Source organism: Pholcus phalangioides, unplaced genomic scaffold, assembly GCF_987345545.1.
Source record: "Pholcus phalangioides strain wild (caught in Gottingen) unplaced genomic scaffold, Ppha-v1.0 ptg000008l_1, whole genome shotgun sequence".
Lineage (NCBI taxonomy): Eukaryota > Metazoa > Arthropoda > Arachnida > Araneae > Pholcidae > Pholcus > Pholcus phalangioides.
In genome coordinates this window covers 52875290-52893915 of record NW_028301601.1, presented here as the reverse complement: position 1 = coordinate 52893915, position 18626 = coordinate 52875290, and the positions used below count along the sequence as shown (strand labels likewise).

Genomic DNA, 18626 nt, shown 5'->3' with positions numbered 1-18626 from the left:
CATTTTTATTAACATTATTTTTATATCCTGTTTTATTTATTCAGTCAGATTTTGTATTTGCATTTTTGTCAAAAAGTGAATCGCTGAATACTTGTGAAAAAATTATTTAACAAAAAATCTGCTATTATGATGATTAAATTGGTAGCAACAGTTAAATAATCATTATGATATAATTACTTTAAATTATTTGAAGTTAAAAAAAAATTCAGTGTTGCACACTAATTTGGCTTTTTCTGTGATAAAGTCACAGCTTTAGAGGACAAATAATATTGGCAGCATTTATAATTTCAATGTTTTGTGTTTTATGCGAGTTCTTCAATGAATATTATATGAGGTATATAAGGAGGCAGGGAACTTTAATGAAAACAATTTTTGTCCGGTTATTAATCTGGCTTATGCACACCAGTAGCTTATTTAATGGAAATAACCATAATAAAATTTCTAAGTTCCTTGAAAAAAAGATTTACAATTTTTTTTTACTCTGTTAATCCATGAAAGTATTCTAAAATATTATTTTCCTGTTTAAATACATGTACTTTTATGCATGAAAATATTCAATGGAATGAAAGAAAAACAGATTTTCAAATACTTACAGACAATAGGCAAGTGACAAGGCAAAAATGATTTCATGCACAAATGGAATACATCTTCAGGTCCCCTGTTTGATCCAGATAACAGAACAAGCAAACAACTGATGAGTATCTGCGGATTTATTTCTCCTTCATTTTCATTGACTGGATTTTCAATATCTAAATTCTGTAAAGGACATTAGAAGTTAAAACCAATGCTAAAATTTAATTTTTTTTAATTTCTTTAATATGCTGCAATTTATTCTGAACTTGAATTCATCTCAAGAGAAAATATTCAAAATTTATCTCACTATATTTAAAAAAATACAATCTCATGTGTTGAACCAAACACCAAGCAACAGATACTTTTATGAATTTCAGTTCTATGCTAGAGACAGCATATTTGAAGCAAAAAAAATTGAAAACAGAGAGATAACCAACACCTTTGGCTTGAATTTTTCAGCGAAACCTTGAAATTCTTTTAAAAGATCACATGATAGAGATACTCCTCCCATCGACGACAATATTTTTCTAACAGATACAGCTGCTTGTTGCCTCGTCTTGAAATCAGATTGTGTTAAAATATACAAGATGGCTTTGTTGATAATGCTAAAAATAAATTGAAAGCAGAATGGTTACTAACAATTTGCAGTGAGAAAAAAAAAAGGGTAGAGAATGTTACAAGAAATATAATCATAAATTAGTCTAAAATGTAAATTTCTTCTATAAAAAAGTTATGTTAGAAAATTGTAGGATTGTTTAATTCAGAGTGTAAACTCTATCTGTGCATTCAAAAAGAATTAGCAAATTTGATAAGAAATGACGTCAATACATTTTCTAGCCAATGAGCAGGGTATGCCAATTAAAATCACAATTTAAATCATTGATTTAAATCAGAAAATTTAAATTTCATTTTTCCTTTACTTAACTTAATGATATTGAAGTAAAAGTAGCCTAGTATGGTATGCATGTTATAGAAATGATGCAAAAAGTTGATTAAAAGAAATATATAGAAATATATATTTGTCGATCTGACAAATACAGACTTGAACCTAATCCCTAATTTCAGAAAAATAGAGAGAGATAAACTTAGATGCAACTGCACTAAGTATTTGTAATGCATTACAATAGGGCACTAGGGTTTTCCTGTTAAAAAAACTGAGAAATATTAGTTTTTGTATAAAATGCATCAATTGCACAAGAAACAATCTTGTCAATAGACTATGTATGATATAGATGATGCTGAAGGTAGCTTTGGTTGCACATTGAGTTATTTTCAATGTATAAGGATTTATGACAGCAACTGAATGAAATGTTTGATGTCTTTTAAAAATATTTACAATAACAAAACTACCCTCCCAATAGGATTTTTTTTCAAAATGTCTGAACATTATTGATTAATCATTACAAAAAAAAAATTAATGATACATGTATAGGGTGATAATATAAGAATAATAAATGTTGATAAATTGAATAAAATTATGCAAACCAATGATGATAAACCTAAACTTATAATGTAGAAGTAAAGATATCTTAGTAAAAATTGCTTTTAATTGAAATAGCCAATCAATATGATAAGACCTGGGATGACTCTTTATTCCTGGGATGAAAAAAACATAGAAATGCTTAAAAATAAATACCTCATTTTGTCAGCAATATTTTGTCCATGATCCAAAACCAAACGTTCAACCAAAAACATCACAGAAAGCAAAGCTGTAAGAAAATAGGTTATATCGTTGAAATTTTGAAAAAAAAACTAAAAAACTTAATTCCGTGGAGAAAATATAACAGAATTTCATTTTTGATTGAAATTTTTAGAAAAACATTGGTGTTCTTCAAAATTTTCAACAAACTCTCTATATGTATTTGACCCAGACTTACAATTTATCATCAGTTTGATCTATCACATCACTTCAAGGAATGACTGTAATGAGCTCTTCTCAACAAATGTAAGGCTTTCAAATATCAAAAGAGGCTTACCTTGATCACTAGCGACAGCTAGGAATTTTTCAGATAGAAAAGGTGACTTTTCAACATCAATTGCAATGATTCCCTTCATTTTATTATCTGAAACAATTATGAAGAAAAAATATTTTTCCCATAATCAAATGTCACTGACATTATAGCCATATAAACATTAACTTTTACTTCAGTTATCTAACTACAAAAATGAGCTTAAAAACTTCCAAACTTAATTTAAATTTGAAAATAGTCAATCTTAAAAGTGGAAAATCAAACTGACTTTATCACAACACAAATTTTCTCTGATCTATATACAGGGGGATTCTAAACTTATGGGGAGATCTTGATGGTCCTCATACCAATAAAAACAAACTCCAATCCAAAGGTGCATATGGTTCCAAAATACTTATATAATCCATTTTTGCAGGGAAAATTTTAAATTATTCAAATTCAGACGTGCCAACTTTTGAAATCCAGAAATCCGGAGATTCTCCCGAGGGGGGCACCCCCCCCCCCCATAGACTCGATCAAAAAACAATTTCATAAAAAATTTTCGAAAAAAAAATTATTATTTTTTAAATAAATTAAGAAAAAGTTACATTCCCCCCCCCCCCAAGGCAGGTTCTACATTGCCCCTGAGAAGAATATAATTCCATGCAGAATAGAGAAATCACATCTACATACTTACTGTTCATAAAGTATGTGTTTCTTTTTGTGGATGCTATCAGTGATTGATAATCTTGGGTATATGAATTCTTAAAAGCTTTATATTTAGCTGTATATAGCTTAAAGTTTTATATTTGCTTTCTGAAGATTTTTAATCGGAAGAAACGATTTAAAAAAATTCAAATTACAAAGCTGCGGAAGAAAAAACGTGTTTACCACGTGGCTGTTAATGCAATACAATAACGATTATACAGGAATTTTGGCAACCAAGGTCATGCCCCTAATTAATGATTGCCGATAAATGCTACGAAAACAAAGTCGCGTCTTTGCCAGTTGCTTAAATGCGGTGACAGACTTTTTTACGGCTGCTCGATGGAAATGACTACGACTGTCCTCTATGGGTGTTTTCCCTAACGACGACAGTAATTATTGACGCCACGACAATGTGAAAGCTCGCGTAAAATCTAATTTTCTGCCAAAATCCAGAGAAATTTAAACAAATCCGGGGAGCGGGAGGAAGGATGAAAAATCCGGAGTCTCCCGCCTAAATCGGGAGAGTTGACAGGTCTGCAAATTGCATTTTTGTTCCAACAGATTGGATCAATCTCTTAGGCCCATTACACATGAGACCGCATCTTCCCCAAACTATTTTCTTTCAATTTCTTTTTGTAGGTCAATCTCCTGGGCATTGTGTACACAATTCCCATTGAAACTTTTGGGGACACCTTATGACCAAAATTAATGTCATTAAAGTGTCACCAATATATTTTACTCGTGTTTGCACCTCAACCTTTCATATTCGACCACACATTCCATGGCAAAAACTATCACCCCCCCCCCCATGATTTGTCCCATGAATTCTGAATCAAACTGTATTGTTATGGCATTAATTTCAGATGTTATTTCAATTCTCAATAGAAATGAAAGTAAATAATTATCAATAACACAAAAAATTACGGAAAATTAATCATCATAAATGAAAACTGAAAAATGTTTACACATATATCCATCTGCTGTAAGTGTGATGCTCACCTGTTTCGGCATCCAAATCATGTAGCCTCAGTAACAAACAAAATGCAGTAAGACCCTCTGTGACTACTAACATTTGTGTTGGCTGAGCAGTTGCTTTCTCTACAACTTTGCTGAGAGTCTGTATAATGCCAACTGCTTGATGAAGAGTGTTCCCTGCATTTGAAAAACAGTTAACTGGATGGATGGAATCATTGATCACAAACATTATAAAAGTATTAGGTATACGGTTTACGGGTTGAAGATTTCCAGGTATCTCTAATCTCTTTCATTAATTTTAAAAAAACCTTTATCCCATAACAGTAGTTTGCAAAAGGTAGTCCATGGGAGCTATTTCAATAAAAGGACGAAATAAAGCGAGTGACAATGACATAGTACTGAGTGTCCTTGGTTTTCTCTTCATTTGATCAGAGCAGTTTGACTCACACGAGTGTTATTACAAAAATTGTTAGAGTGAGTGCACAAAAAATAGAGTTTAAATTAATTCCCTCTAACCCCAGAACGCATTAATTTGTCCATGTTAGGTAAGAGGTTATAAAGCCATGTTCTATGATAACAAATAAGGTTGACAAACTTTAATTTATTCTAAGATTTAAAAGCAATTATAGTGATCATACCATGGAATGCTGCACTCATACATTGTATATAACTATTCCTTACACCTGAAGTTGACGTTTTTAAGCCAAGAGCAGTCTACAAAAAAAAGTATGGTTAGTCAGGAAATGAATATTTAATTCTTAAATAAAACTACTATTCACACTAATAATACAATTCAAATACATGAAAATTAATTTCTTTTTGGTGAAGTCAATGCACAGAGCAAGAAAAAGGTTAATAGAATTCAGAAATTAAAAAAAATTTACTCTGTTTAAGGTGGAGGAATAAATTTCCACAATGATAGTGTGATTTCCCCTTAGTTCAATTATCAAATTACTCGGAACTCTCTCTGTGCATGCATGAAATTGCCAGATGAACTTATAGAAAACATTGTCTTACAATGTCACAAGTTTCACAATTCAGCATTGATTCAGTGATGGATTAGTATCAAATCACTAGACTCTAGGCACCACTCTACTTAGTTATCAATGAAGCTTATTGAAAATAAAAAAAAATTATTTTATGTGCAGGAGAGTTTGAGAATGTTAAATTTTTTTCTTATAACGGAAAGTTTTATAAAAAGAAAACAAAAAATGTTTTTAAAAAAACAAGAAAAACAAAATTTCATACTTGAAACCATTCCATTAAATTTTTTGGCACATGAGATGTAAATCTTGCACACCATAGTGAAAGCATAGACACAGTGTGAATTATGGTAGCTTCATGAACTGCAAAAGCACATAAGGACTTTATAACATATATGTACCTATACTAGGGATTGTAACACATACATATTATACTGAATACAATACTTACATTCAAACCTTATTCAAAAGACAAAGTTAAGGACCCACCAAAAATATTTTGTACCTAGTGAATTTAATATTAATGGGTAAAACAGAAGTGTGATTATAAAAATAGACGTGTAGTTGAATTATGGTCATAGTGTATAAGTATAAATGTTTAAGAGATGTTGTAAAGTTAATAAATACAGTGAAACTCCCCTAGATGGCCACTCCCCCCCCCCCCTTAGCAGTCAGTCTTCCTTGGAATGGACAATAGGCTCCATAGACATAATACAAAAATCTCCCCCATTCTGCGGTCCCCTCTATATGCAGTCAGCAGCCAACCTGTACGCAGCCACTTTCTTGTAGATAAGAGTTTAAAAAAAAAAGTTTTTGTGAGTTTTTTATTCCTAGTGCATTTTGGTAGCATAAGCTGGTAGTTCTTTTTGTTTAACCTTATAATCTTTATACGTCAGCATAAATACATTTTCGGATCAATCAGATTTTCTGTTCATGTATGACACTATCAGGTTGGAAACATTTGCAAATAGAATGACAAAAGCTAATGCTATACGCTTGCCGCTAGATGGTGAGGCAAATTAAAAATTTGTTCCCGGGGTGATAGGGTAAACCAGACAAATATAGTCTATGACCTTTACTGAATAAGTTAAAGGATGTGGAAGTTTAGGCTCTGGGATACTTTCTTCAGAGATTCAGTAGAACGGTGAAGGGAATAAAAGAAATGTGATGAAATAACATGTACAGTACTTGCTATAAAGAAAGAACAGATCCCAGATGATACAGATTAAGGAATTGATTGGATGATTTGGTATTTCAAGTTCTGCATAAGATACAGTGAAACCTTGATGTACATAACGATACCGAACCAAGAAAAATATCTTTGTAGACGAATTATCTTTAAATCAACAGTCAAAATTATCATCATGTGTCATCAAATTTATGCTGCTGTTGGCAACTTTTCTAAATTGATGTTTTCAGTATCACCAAAAAAAATGCGCTTTTGAGTATTTATTCGATGCAAAATATTTTAATTGATTAGCTGATAAAAAAAAATACAGTTAGATGTGTATTGCTCCTGTAAAGGGGTTTATCAAAATACACTTTGATGTATCACACAAAAAGTAGCAATACTAAACACTTTCTGTGATTAGGTGATGCCAAACACCGATATTATTAGATGTCCTCGGAAGAACTGAAACATGTGACACGAGTTAAAAAAATATACTGAAGCATATTTTGAGAGAGAAAAAAATAAAAGTTGTAGCAGTTTTGAGAAACCCTCCTAAAAATATTGTTATAGAGGAGTTTATCATAGCAAAGGATATTCATTGTATCGAGAGTAGTTTAAAGTTACAAACTATAGGCTGTTCCAAACAATACTTGAAAAAATACCAGAGGGAGTTATCGTTATATGGAGTATCATTGCAGGGAGATGCCACTGTATGCGTATCTGTTTTGTGGGCATTGTAATTAAATTGAGCCAAAGATTTTTTGTGACATAGAAAACTGTTATTTTGACACAGCCCTTGAAATGTACTTCTCCTGTCATACAACCCCTATTCTGCGGTCACCTTTGCAGATGGCCACTTTTTTGTGGTACGCCGAGTGGCAGTCTTAGAGGAGTTTTGCTGTATTTATCATAAATAAAAGAAATAAGTATATATATATAGGATGATTCAAAACTCAACGTACTTTTATGGGAGGTAGAAAACACAAAAAACAATCACATAGGAATGCATGACTGGAAACCCCAGCCTGATCAGATGGAGGATAAACAAAGATGCAGAAATTACAAGCCAATAATGGGTGAAAAACTCTTTATTTAGTGATACTTTACATGAGGATAGTACATATGCATGTTAAATTTCTAAACAAGTGCCTCATCCCCAGCTATGCACACAAAAAAAACAAAATTGTGATGCATTTCTATGCGATTCTGTTTTGGTTTTGTTTTCTACCTCCCCTAAAAGTTTGTACGTTGAGTTTTGAATCCCCTATATATAATAAAATTAATACATAACAATTTTCAGAGTAACTTATACAACACAACAAAAAAAAACCCATACCTTCTTGCTTTAAAACAGGTATGAAATAGTCAACAGCAAGATCACACAATCCTTGAACAGAGCTGGCTCCAGTAACTGTATTGAAACTGAGGTTACCAATGCCACCCAGTACTCCGATTCTCTGTGCAGTTACAGTGAGCTTTCCCTCCGATCCTAATTTTTAAGAATAATTCCCCATTGTTACTAAGAATAGGATCCTGCATTTGAAATTCAAACAGTTAAACACAACATATTCCAATCACACTACTATAAAATTATATGCAGTTAACACTCGTTTTTTCAAACTCCAAATAGGCATGAACAATTGGTTTTAAAATCAAAAGTTTGTGAATGGTAAAGATGTTCACAGAAATGACATTGCTCAGGACCAGAGAACTAGTTCACAGAAATTAAACACACAATGTTTATATAATTTAACCCTCTATGTCCTTATGGATATTTGAATATAAATGGCCAAAAAAATCCATTATACCTGTTTCCTTTCTCAATTTTTTTGGATTACAAAGTGCATCTATTAGTATCATTTCAGTACAAAATACAGCGCTACATAACATCATCTACAAGACTTTTTTTTTAATCTAGAAAGAGTTGATTCCTTGTTGGTGTCATTTTTTGAGAGCAACTGAAATTTTATGCAGATTCATTAAATCGCACCAAATTGAGGGAATTGGGAATAAAATTCAATTTTGCTATGCAAGATATTATCTGTTTATGAATAACATTAAAATCAGAACTGCATATTTTACCCATAATCAACCATTTTAACTAACTAAAAACCACTATAAGTTACTGAATTGTTGTGCTGGTTTTTATTCAAAAATATGCTAACAGCATCCATTTACATTCGTTTTTTGTCAAAAAAAATTTCAATGGGTTTTTATGGGGGTGAACCATAGAGGGTTAAATTATTTGCCTAAAAGTCAGGGTTTTTTTAGGTGATTAATCATTAATATTATCCAATTTTACTTCCATTAATTTCTCATTTGACTAGCATATCTCACAAGCTGAGTTTTAAACTGCAGAAGCTCCTATAAATGGATTTAGATAATACAACTGAGAGAGAGAGAGATAATAAATTGTAAATCAAACAATGACTTTGTTTTCCAATGGTGGATGTAATAGCTATAAGTTTTATTAAGAAAAACTTCAAAACATATTCTCATAGACTAGAAATAAAATGAGCACTGATGAGAAGAAAAATTATTTTACCATTCAAAATCCCAAAGAAGTGAGCTAAGAGTTCTTCTATTGCCTGAGCACTGCTACACTGTTGGGCAAGGTGTTTGCAAACTAGCACAGCATCTTCTCTGCATTGATCTTCTTTTGAATGTAACTGAGCTGAAAGAGAAGAAAAGAATATGCATTACTACTTCCATAGTAAGGATGGGAAACAATGTGAAATTTAAGTATCTATAAGTGTTTAAAAATAATGGGGGAACAATTCCGATATGAAAAAATCTTACCACCAATAGTTTTTCCAAGTTCACTGGCATACTGGCTGAGGTCTATGGACATGCTTGAAAGTACGAAACCAACAGCTAAATACATACATGAAGAAAGAACATATTAATTAAAACCTCAAAATAATGAAACAAACATATTTTTCATATAACAAAAATTATCACATACCTATTTACTTTCAGAAGCATTTAATTGCACTGCTGAAGAAGTTAACAAATTTAATGTTACTAAAGTGATTCATCTGAAATCATGCTTAGTTGTCAAAAGATTTTCTCTATACACTAAGAAATTAGTACTTTGCTCAAAGTTCTGATGCAGGAACAATTTCGTATTTCAAATTACACAGTTTGCGACTGAACAAAAAGGAATTCAGAAATGAAAATAAGACCAACTCACTATGAAGCATGATTTCTGCATTCCTCAGAACTGCTTTCTGTAGAGAAGGTAATATCAAGCTATTGAATTCTTCATGAGTAACTTGTTTAAGCAATATTCTAGATGACTCCTAAAAATCAATATATATTTGTGATGAGTTAAATATATATTTTGAAAAAAATACTGTGCACAAAAAAAAAAAATCTAATGCAAAAAAAAAAAATCTTATTTAAAAATAAGTACATGCTGGGCAATTATGTTTTTTCTCTTATATTTCAAGTTTTTAAAACTTAATTTCATCCGATTCTAAAAGAAAGCATATCATTAGCCATACATACCAATAGATGGTGCTGTGGTTTTGTTTTGCTGCCAAAGATTGATTTGACAAACACTTGTAAAGCATGATCCTAAATGGGGAAAAAATTATTGACCACCAGAAAAATTGCTGATCACAGGAGAACTATTTTACTGAAGATAGTGAAATTTGAAAGTGTAATTATACAACAGAAAATTATGGAAACAAAATATAATAATGATAGTGACAAACATGTGATTATTTATCAAATCTCTTTGTTTCCAATAAACTCATTGAATACTATTTTCACTTAGTGTGGTATTTCATTTAAGAAATCATAACTCATTTTCCCAGTCTTTGAGCATTGCATTTACCAATCTTTTGTTAGAATTTACAGAAGTTTCTAGGACACCATTGTTGAGAATCAAGACAAACTCTAAGTTATCAAAAACTGTGTGCATGATAGGTACCAAAAATGCTCACAGATGCTCACGAAGATCACAGAATGGCATCTGCATGTGCTTTTCTCGACCGCTTTAACCACGATGGAGACAAATTTCTTCCCCATATCATCACTGGTGATGAAACGAGGATTTCATATGTTAACGCTGAGACAAAACAATAATCCATGCAGTGGTTTCATTCTGGTTCACCCAAACCGAAAAAATTCAAACAAATCCAGTCTCAAAGAAAAATCATGGCAACTGTATTCTGGGACCAAAAAAGTGTACTTTTCCGGTGGAATTTTATACAGAAGGTGTGAAGCTTGTTTCACGATATCAGAAGTGTTTGGAACAACATGATTATGTAGAAAAATAAATTATGTAAATTTTTGAAAAAATTAATAAATTTGTCATTTTTTTCAATTTTTTTCATTTCATTACTGATTACCCTTAATTTTGAACTGTGCCTCGTACATAGAAGATTACAGTAACATTTGTATCCCAAATATGTTAAAAGGCAGGCAATGTAAATAAAAATGATTCATGTACATCACAATATATATACATATATATATGTGCATAGGGTGCTCGTAAACTGTTCAGAAAAATTTGATAGTAATTGGTGATATTCAGGACAAATCCTGGTCACCATGGTGACTAAAAAATTGGTTTTGGCATTTAAAATTTTCTTTGTGTAGCTACTAAATTGCAGGCTGTGAGCAGCAGAAAATATTTGGAATTTATAATGGCATATCTGCCAATATGAAAGAGGGTCACTATGTCCTGAAAAAGTCATAAGAAACATTATTTTAGACCATTTTTTTCAGGTAAAATATCTTTCTGTGAATGAAGTTTTTTCATGATTTGTCCAGCCCTGGTGATAGTACCCATCAAGACAAACAAAATTTACAATGGAACCCATGTTCGCAATCCGCTCAGTGACAGAAAAGCAAAACTTAGAAACATGTCCAACAAGCACAAGTCCTCACTTCTGAAGTCACTTCTGCTCTGCCAGAGAAGCAGCACTTCTCCAAAACCATAGACATGTGGTTTTTGCATGATGAAGTCTCAGCACACTATAGCACAACTGCCCAACATGACCTAAATGCCGGATATTCCAGATAGTGGCATAGCCTTCCAAGCCCACCAAGCCTAAATCTACTGGACTGCTTGTGGAGGCATACAAAAACATTGGTATATGAGACATCTGTAGACTCTGAGGAAGATCTTGTCGCAAGAATTACTGTTGCAGCAGACAAGATCAATATGACACCAGGAGTCTACGATAGGGTACTACGATTGCCATTCATTTGCAATGTGAACTGTAGATTGACACCCTTGGTGTTCCACTAATTTGTACAGGATTGTGCAACTTATGGTTTTGTCAGATTTTATTTTTTTGCTGTTGAAACTTCAATATGAACAATTTGTTTTACGCTTTTCTGACACTCTGAGTAGATTGCGACCATGGGTTCTATAGTAAATATTGTTTATCGTGATGGGTACTATCATCTCTCAAATGTTTTCCAAACAGTTTACAAACTTCCTATATATCTATTAATCAGCATACATCACAACAGTAAAATGGCAACTTAAAAAAAACTCACCCTATATCTGTTGAGAACATCTTTCAGTTTATTCTCAACAGTAAATTTCACAAAGTAACTGTTTAGAAGGACCAAATGGACACCATCTTTGAGTTTCTTTAAGTTTTCTTCATATGCTTCCAAGCATTCAGATCTCTACAAGCAGAAGTAAAAACATAAATATATCAAGCACATATTAATACATCACTAAGACAAATTTCAATAGTCTTGTTATAGTAAATTTATGAACCAAGAAAATAATAGAGTATTAAAAATTGAGTAAAATTCAACTTCATTGGAATTGAGTAAAATCCAATAAAGTTGAAAGACTCTAGAGATCTTTTCTTTTTTAATTATGCTCCAAATGATTTACTTTGATTTATCAAACTATCTAGTTGTCTATTCTCCAGGACATGGCCAGAACTGGGAGGAGGAAGAAGCAAAGGGAGCCACTGTCCTGGGTGACAAAATTTAAGAAGAAACAAAAATACCATTATAGAATCATCGAAATCTACAGTGGTTGGGGTGATGGCAAAATCATGAGCCCCCCCCTCCCAAAATCTTAGTTACCATCCTAAGATCTAATATAGATTTCCTGTGCATTTTAAAAGAAAGACTGGGGCACAAATTTCAATGTAATACATGTTCTGTGATTTTTTAGTACAATGAAATTCCTATAAAAGCAATGCTCAAGGGACTGGACAAATGTATTAGATATTATATAGATAGCATGTATTAACACTATGAAAAGTGTATCTGGACTAAACAGTATAATTTCATTATATAGGCGATTATTGCCTATATAAGGGTATCATTACATAGGATTTCCATAGTTAGATAATCATTAATTATTTATTTAGCAAAATTGATTGACTGAAACATTTTCAAAATTTCAATGCAATTTTCACTGAACTAGATAAGGACATTTCTAGTTTACCGTCACTCTAGATCAAGACTGGACAAATCACAAAAAAAAATTAGGTGCCAAAAACTTTTTACAAGAGAAAAAAGTTCAAAATAATGCTTCTTTTTGACTTTTCAGGGGGCATAGCAACCCTCTTTCATATGTTCGCAGATGTGCTACTATAAATTCCAAACACTTTGTGCTATTCTGGCGACTTGGCACCTGGGATTTGTCCAGTCCTGCTCTAGATATATTGACAAGAAATAACGAAGCTTCCTAAAATCTATGCAAGTTTTTATATTTTCGATTGGCCCTCATTGGATATCTGTAGCTCAAATTTCATCACGTATAAATGCTGTTATTACTAGACCACACCAGGGTTTAAGCTAGATAAAAAATTCCTTTCACAAAAAAGCAAAAATGGGGAGAAAAGCTTTAGCAAAATGCTGCAATGCTAATGTTATGATTGATGGTTGGATGTCTACTTGTTCCGTACCTCCTGTATGCATTTTTGCAAAAGTGACTACCACTTCTTTCGTGTTCTACGATTTTCTTTTGCATTTTGTGAAAAATGTGACCGTAGCTCAAACCCTGGACCACACGCACATGCATCTCATAAACATTCCTCTGTGGAGTTTCTAACAGAGTGACGCATGTCAGAAATTGTTATGGATTTTAAAAAAAGTGCTGCATCTTTCTATTAAATTGGATGATGTCTGAATTTTTGAGGGTATCGTGTTGCAGGTCTGCTCGCTCTCTGTGAAGAAACATTTTTAATTATCTCATTAGCATCTTATCATTAAAAAAAAAGTTCATTTTAGTGATGTCAAGTCAAGATATTTTCTAAAGTCGATTTTTCAATGGAACACTTTTTCATATCTCTCTCCCTTTGCACCCACTGAAAATCAGAAGAAAGCCCATTCCATAAAAAAAAATTTAGACATTTTAGCTGTTTCTGCTATGTTGGTTAAAGGAATAAAATGGGAGATTTCATGTATAAAAGTTGGAAAATCACATGACAACTTCAGCCAGCCATGACCGTGCCATAGTCAATAATAAAAACCATACCATCACACAACCACACATTAGCAACAAGTGAAAACTGAAAAACATGAAAGAGAAAACATTACCTTCCAGATTTGTGAAAGAACAAGGTATGACTTTTGATTGAAAATCTTCAATTGCGACCCAGTTATGGTACTCAAAAGATACGCTTGGTATTCCAGCTACAAAATAAAGAAATTGATAAATTTTTTGTCCAACAGTTAATTATACACATAATGATTAGTATGCATCCAGCAATAGGGTTCAGAGATAAATTTTTATTCAATTCAATACCGACCAAGTTCTGGATTTCTAATTCAGTCAGTTTTGTATCACCAGTCAGAGCAACAACAGCAATATAACTTGACCACGTTAAAGCTGACAGGCACACACGAGAAGAAAACTTACTAGAGAAATAAAAAAGAAACAAACAAAAAAATCACATATATTTTATTACAAGTTTAAAAATACACAATATGGCTAAGAAATGAGAAAACTTTTTTTTTTAAATCAAAGTGCACTCATCTCATGCAACACCCTGTGTATGACAAAGCAAAATAATAAACAGCACAAGTTTTTTTAACTTTCTAAAGACGTTAGATTACAATATGTTTCATGTCTAATAAAGAGGGAACAAAATTATTTCTTTAAGAAACTGAAACTTCAAAAACTTTAAGTACACAACTAAAATTTTGAAGGGGGAAAAAACTCACGTTGGCTGCACATTTTTGTAGCTTTCAGAAATATCTCCGATGACTTTGAGAACAACACAGACAGATGAATTTTGTTTCTCAATAAGTTCTTTGACATAACTTGAAACAAGTTTGGATGACTTCGTGTCTACATATCTTGGCAGAGTAGTCTCAAGTAGTCTGCATATTACCTTAATCAACGGCTGGGGTAATTCTGTAAAAAATAAATACATTAAAAAAATCAATCATGAGTACTCACAACATGGGCGGAGATATGGGGCATTGCTTCCAGCATCGAAGGTGGAGTCGACTGATACAATCTATATGTGTATATATGAATTGACATCATCATCATGCCTCCCAGACTATCAACTCTATCTCCACCTATGACTCACCAGAAAACTGTGTAAAATTTAATTATCACTAATAACCCTACCATTAGGTCCAGACAAAATTTGTCATTTTTAGAGCCCTTCAATTAATTCTGGATCTGAAAAACAGATCCCCACAAAATAACATTGATGAAACCATAAATTTAGCGTTTTTTTGGTTTTTGGGATAAATTAACTACATAGTTTTGCTTTACACAAAATGAATTACCATTTTCACAAAAACAGGACTTTCCAAAAGTCTGGACAGAGCTGCGACTATAATAAAAAATATCAAGATTTAGGGCCTAATGAATTAGGCCATAAATTTACATGCAACAAGGGCAAATTATCTCTGCCAGGAATAGATTGAAGAAATAAATTCCAACTCCATTGTGACACTGTTTTTTCACTTTCAAAAGCAGTACAGGGTGACTTCTGCACACATTTTGAGAATTTTTTAAATTTGAACTATACCTCTACAATGAGCGGTTGATAAGATAAAAGCCGAATTAAAACTTCTTGTATATATTGATGTATACCTGATTAGTGTTTATCTGGTGCCACTGTCTTCCACATTTTAAAGTGGAAATGGCAAATTTTTGAATTTTCATGTTATGTAAGCATCGTGTTGGTCTGCTCGGTCTCCGCAGAGAGCCTTCTAACAAATATACCAGTTTCAGATATTTATTGCTGGCACTTCGACTCCATATCATTCAAATTTGTTGCTAAAAACATGTATTTAAAGGGAACAATCATCACAAGAGAACTTTGTTCTACCTCACACCTTTAGATGACATTGACAAGATATCTCAGTTCCATAAAGGACTGTTATTTTACTCAGAAAAATCACCAATGAAAAAGACAAATGCAAGAAAAAAATCAATTTGGTCTTTCCTTGTATTTGCCTTTTTCGTTGGTGATTTTTCTGAGTATTTTCTGGCAAAGTCTACCCACTCTTCCATAACTATTATTTTAGCATTGGCAAGCACAGATATTTTGTAATGTTGATTTTTCAATGGAATTCGTTTCCCTGTACCTTTCAGTTTTCATCTGCTGAAAATTGAAAAAAAACAGCCTGGAATAGCCTACTTAACAACAACAAAAGAGAGATATGGCATTTTAAAAAAGGTTTAGCGATTTCTACTGCGCCACTTAAAGGATTAATAAATATCAAATTTTAATATTGGAGTGCAGTTTTTAAGAGAAGTTTTAAAAGTTAAAAAAAATACTCTTATTACTCTTCTTCCAGTACGTGAAAAGCTGAAAAATTATCTTTGCAGAGAGCGGACCTTCAACCCCTAAAGTAGAATAAGCCAAAATCTGTAACATACATCACAGAACAATCAAAGAATTTTACGAAAAGTGTAGAAAATACTATTATAGGAATTTTTACAGCAGAACATTTCCAGTCAGCTGAGGGCTTGTCGCAGAACAATGAAAAACTTTCTACCTTCTTGGGACTTTCAACACAATACTTATATAACATGAAAATTGAAGCATTCGCCATCTGCATATCACAATATGCAAGGTAGATGGTAGCACTGGCAAGATGATGAAACAAGCACAACTCTGGCAAACGTAAATAAGTTGAGGGCCACACATACAAACAGAACACACCAAGAACCAGTATGTACTGATTCATTAGAAATTCCAGAGAGGAATGTGCACAAGGTGCATGTTAATTAGTAGTACAGGGGTCTGGTTAGACATTTTTTGTAAGTTCCTGTATCCTCTGCCTAGTTTTACGCGTGTGGGTAAATTAAAATTTTATTATATAATAATTTCCAACACCACAAATGCTGAAAGATAATTTGATTTTATTAAAATCCTCAATTATGAAAAGGAATAACCTGGATAAACCAGCATCTTGAAAGTCTTTTTAGTGCATTTTTGGCTATATAAAAACTGGTCACCCTATCTCAACTGGAGCAAGCACGAATCTGGGGGCGCGATGAGGGCAATCACTCCCATAATAATAAAAGCCCTCACTAGAACCGAATAATATAGGAAAAATTTGTCCCTCCTGAAAAATATGAGATGATCCAATGAACTGTACAATAAGTTACTTCTCCAACACATCACACTGGATCCACCTTCCTCTGCTCTATTCGTAGCTTAAGATATCTGTCTCAGCTTCATTCACAGCTGAACATACCTGCCTCTGCTCATCTGAAGCTGAAGATGCCCAATGCCACTCAATTAGTAGCTGCCTCGGCTTCATTTGCTGCTGAAGATACCAGCCTCCATTCTCTTCATAGCTGAAGATGTCTGCCTACACTTTATTTAAGCTGAAGATGTCTACCTCAACTTCATTCACAGCTGTAGATATCTGCCTCGGCTCACACACAGCTGAAGATGCCAGACTTCACTCAATTCGCAGCTCATAATGCTTGCCTCTATTCCATCCGCAGCTGAAAATATCTGCCTTAACTTCATTCTCAGCTGAAGATGCCAGCCATTTCCAACTCCTAATCCCATCTCGTCTGTAATCACCACAAAATTTGTTGATCGTGACAGTACCCAATTGTCCGGGGAAAATATGTTGTAAAAAAGTTTGTATGGTTTTTTTTTTACACTAAATAAAGTGTTCCAGACTGTGCCACGAAGCTGGGCTGGAAGAGATCTCGGCAACGGGATAAGTCCGGTGGCAAAGTTCTGGCATTCATTCATTCAGCCATTTTATTTGTAGCCGATGTCTGTCTTCGCTGAGGCGTGGATCCAGAAGGCGGGGCGAGCAATGGTAACAACTGCCACTCCAAGAACGGAATTAGTCTAGCCGGGAAAATTAGCCTGTCCAGTAAAATACATCATTGAACTAACTCACACAATTTTCCCCTCGCGTTACATCGTCCCGGATCCGCATCTGAACTGGAGCTGGGGAAAATTCTCAGTATAGACAACGGAACAATCCCTGAGACCAGACTGTGGTCCATTCCATTACACTATGTAAATATACAATATGGACATATATGAAATGTTGTAAACTTTCACAACGAAGTAAGTCTCTAAAATGTTTGGATTTTGATTCTCGCCCGCAAAAAAAACTTCAACACAAATTTTTTTACAAATATTTTTAATGCAGTTATCCGCATTAGTTCACATATCCAAGAGCAGTAGGGAGAAAAGAATACAACTATATTAGGCTAATACCTAGGTATAGTTATAAATATCTCGTAAACAATATCAATAACAGTTCTGAATCTAAATTTAACTTATTGCACTGCAAATTATGGGAAAAATTCACCGTTTTTGGTGACTTGGCAAAGCAGCTCGAAGGCCCGTTTCCGATCCCCGGTTTTGCACGACGAAATGAACGTTGATGCATCTCGCAAAGCCTGAAACATACGGAAAAACTGTGTTAAATTCTTATAGCGGCTTACAATGCTGCTGTAATGAGGTAAGCGTGCAAGATAAGTCATTTGTTTACGTGAAAATTACCGACAACTCACCTGTAACTCCGCCATGCTTGTTTCACATGGCTGAAGTTGTTCTGATTAGGAATACTCCACCCTCAATTCAGCGACTGTATTCCTAAGACATTGGGAGGTCCAGAAACCGAAACTGAGACGAAAATTGATACATTGTGTTTTTTGGGGTTTCTGTTTATCTTAAAATTAAATGCTAATTTAAAAGACAAACACGCGATGAGTAATGTTTTTACTGTGTAAAGCCGGGTTTTCCTAGGAGCAGGTTTTCTGTGCTACGCGCGACGTGAATCACCCAGCGCGACACGCCATCCACTCACCAGTATGAAAAGCAG

General features: G+C 33.4%; 1 protein-coding gene across 1 annotated transcript in view; it reads right to left on the bottom strand.

The window, feature by feature from the left end:
- Nucleotides 1–18356, bottom strand: part of l(3)80Fj (lethal (3) 80Fj) — a 57921-nt gene extending 39565 nt beyond the window's left edge. Inside the window, exons 1-18 of the mRNA XM_089234905.1 lie at nt 18316–18356; nt 18111–18201; nt 14517–14709; nt 14102–14210; nt 13890–13985; nt 11877–12011; nt 9870–9938; nt 9553–9661; nt 9159–9233; nt 8905–9033; nt 7696–7848; nt 5454–5551; nt 4844–4919; nt 4230–4382; nt 2550–2636; nt 2210–2282; nt 1013–1178; nt 594–756 (exon numbers count right to left, since the gene is read on the bottom strand). Coding sequence (XP_089091031.1) covers nt 594–756; nt 1013–1178; nt 2210–2282; nt 2550–2636; nt 4230–4382; nt 4844–4919; nt 5454–5551; nt 7696–7848; nt 8905–9033; nt 9159–9233; nt 9553–9661; nt 9870–9938; nt 11877–12011; nt 13890–13985; nt 14102–14210; nt 14517–14709; nt 18111–18201; nt 18316–18330 — 1990 coding nt within the window. The 5' untranslated portion in view covers nt 18331–18356. The remainder of the gene's footprint in view (nt 1–593; nt 757–1012; nt 1179–2209; nt 2283–2549; nt 2637–4229; nt 4383–4843; nt 4920–5453; nt 5552–7695; nt 7849–8904; nt 9034–9158; nt 9234–9552; nt 9662–9869; nt 9939–11876; nt 12012–13889; nt 13986–14101; nt 14211–14516; nt 14710–18110; nt 18202–18315) is intronic.
- Between the last annotated feature and the right edge of the window lie 270 nt (nt 18357–18626).